The sequence below is a fragment of the Pelobates fuscus genome, chromosome 2 (assembly GCF_036172605.1).
Source record: "Pelobates fuscus isolate aPelFus1 chromosome 2, aPelFus1.pri, whole genome shotgun sequence".
In the NCBI taxonomy this organism is placed as follows: Eukaryota; Metazoa; Chordata; class Amphibia; order Anura; family Pelobatidae; genus Pelobates; species Pelobates fuscus.
In genome coordinates, this window is record NC_086318.1 from 344,142,532 (window position 1) to 344,145,323 (window position 2,792).

At 35.1% G+C, this 2,792-nt stretch overlaps 1 protein-coding gene across 1 annotated transcript in view; it reads left to right on the top strand.

Moving 5' to 3' along the window:
- Positions 1-303: 303 nt before the first annotated feature.
- The window catches only part of CCDC170 (coiled-coil domain containing 170), a 55,201-nt gene continuing 52,712 nt past the window's right edge, over positions 304-2,792 (top strand). The window contains exon 1 of the mRNA XM_063441337.1: positions 304-564. Coding sequence (XP_063297407.1) covers positions 406-564 — 159 coding nt within the window. The 5' untranslated portion in view covers positions 304-405. The remainder of the gene's footprint in view (positions 565-2,792) is intronic.

Genomic DNA, 2,792 nt, shown 5'->3' on the forward strand with positions numbered 1-2,792 from the left:
AGAATAATGTTCAGCTCAGTTTACTTAGTCCAGTTCCAGGAATTCGATTTTTTTTTTTTTATATTTATGTAGTTTAAGTGATTTTAAAATTGACAAAGTCTTGACTTTCAGTATAATAATAATAATAAAAAAAAAGAAACTAACAAAACAGGTTCCAAAAGTGTTCCTATTGTTCTTTCTTTGTACACACGTATTGTTTTCCAGTGTGCATAGAGAAGGGGAATAGCACTCCCCCTCCTTTAACCATCACCAAAGCCCAGCCTTGTGTTTACTTGTTGCTAAGCAGTAAAATCTCCTGGAAACCTTGTGCTGAGTGTATCTGGATGAACACTGATACAAGTATAGCGACTGGTGACTGATTACACATTTCTAGTTCCCTAGAGCTTCCATTACTGCACCCCAAAGATGAGCAACAGCAGCTTGAGTTTTGACTCAGATCATCCTGCTTCACCTGGACCCCCAAGAGTGGACCCAACATATTCAAGCAAGCGTATTGATGTGAACAGCAATGCAGCTTTTCGTTCTGTCTCCCAAAATACACCAATGTTGAGAGATGACACCGAGGTACATTTTAAAGTTTGCTTTATAACTATAAAAAAATTACTCCTGCCTGCTCCGCATTACAATTAACTCCATAGATGCTCAGTTATATTATGGGAAAGTAAAGACGTCCCTGTTGGAAAAACACATTCATTTGGAATTGTGACAGTAAAACTTTCACATCAATCTACCTAATTAAGGGATAAATCTATATTTATTTATTATTGGTATTTATAAAGCGCCAACGTATTCTGCAGCGCTGTACAATTATGGGAGAACATACAATATACATATACAAATACAAAAGGTAGTGCTTAGCTAGATAGCCTGTGATCTTACAATCTAAAGGATTTAAAATATTGTTAGCATAGGACCTTCCCAAGTTTTATTGTTTTTTTTTTTTAATTCATAAATATAAACTTTTTATTTTTATTAATAGATATTAATAGATATTCCATGTATAATGGGTTTACTACTAAATTACTACTTATGAACACAATTGTATAAAGTATAAGAGTCATGGCTCATTATACAAGGAACAAAATACAAATAATAATATTTAATAAGACCTGTTTATTGTGAAATATTGTTTTATAGTATGTTGTATGGTCATTGAATATATGTATGGTTAATTTGTTTGTTTGCAAGTTTTAAAAAATGTCTTAATAAACAATATTTGAAAAGGATCTTCCGCGGTTTGCAAATACACATAAACAGAAAAAAAAAATTACGTTCCACTGAATTTATTTGCAAGAGAAGTGTAACGGCATATTGATTTTACTGGATACATAAGGCTGCTCTGTATATATTATATTTTAAATCAGCTCTGATAAATTATATGCAATTATTAAAAAAGAATGTACTTGAAGGATTGTCATCACAATATCATTTCAGAGTATTTCAGAAAGATATAATCTTTATAAAATACTCACACCGACTGTGCTGGAGTTTCACTGAAATATCCAAAGTTATCAAATTATATCATAAATAGTAAAGATAACTTACGGCCAAGGTGTCTAAGGGGCCAAGCTTGAGGCTGGCAGAAGAGGTGGAGCTATTATTACATTTTGTCAGTTCCCACAGCCATAGCTAGTAATAGCTTCAGGAAAAGGGCATCCTCTTGCATGTCGGTGGATGATGACACAGCATTTACTAAGCTTAAGAGCTGTCATAAGCACTAAACTTGTTGTGTGCATATAGTGTTCCTTTAACTTAAGGGTGAAAAAAATTACCATGGGGAAAAAAAACTCCATAGCAACACATGCAACTTTTGCCAGTCTATGAGATCATATTCCCTGTAACATTATCCTACTGTCGGTACAAACCTCTTACAAAGATACACTAATGCTGTAAAAAAAGAGAAGAGTCCCTATCTTTTCCTCCACTTTTGAGTTCTGGAGTGTAATATTAATAATAATCAGGGTTGGGATTCCCAAACCCCATTTCTCAGGTCCAGAAGGTGCCCAATCTCTTTGGCCAAAAAAAATATAGTAGGGCGTCCAATAGACATCTCTCTCCCTAATACCTAACAATAGAGCCCAAGGGTTCACAATTCCTATGGTTCAAACTAACCCAAGGTTGCCCAGTTCTTCTGGTTCTAAGTAATGGCCCTAAGTCTTGATGACTATTAATCCCACTAACTAATAAAATATTATTATGCCAACATATACTTATGGGATTATTTACTTAAGTGAATTCAAAGAGAATTTAACATTTAAAGCTACAGTAGCTGAACTGAAAGCATAGTTGACTTTATCCAGACATCTCCAGACCCCTTGTAATCGTGTGATCTAAGGGTTAACCAATATGTAGGCCCAGAAAAGGCCCTTTTGTAAAATCATGGTACCTATTTTAATTATCCTTTACATGGGGTGAAAGTAGGAGTGAGGACCACTCATTAAACCCCACCTGGTAATATTAGGGTCACAGGGGACTCACCGTTCTTTTTTTTTATAATTTTATTGTTATATTTCAATAGAAAATGCTCAGGGTGAGGGAGCTGACCTGCTCTCCATATAGTATGTATCATGTTTCCATTCGAATGACTGAGGCAGGTTTTAAATTTAGAGAGATAGATACAGTATATACATGTAAAGTGTTCTGTGTATATATATAGGGGCTTAAAGGACCACTATAGGCACCCAGACCACTTCAGCTTAATGAAGTGGTCTGGGTGCCAGGTCCACCTAGGGTTAACCCTGCCTGCTGTAAACATAGCAGTTTCAGAGAAACTGCTATGTTGTTTACTTTAG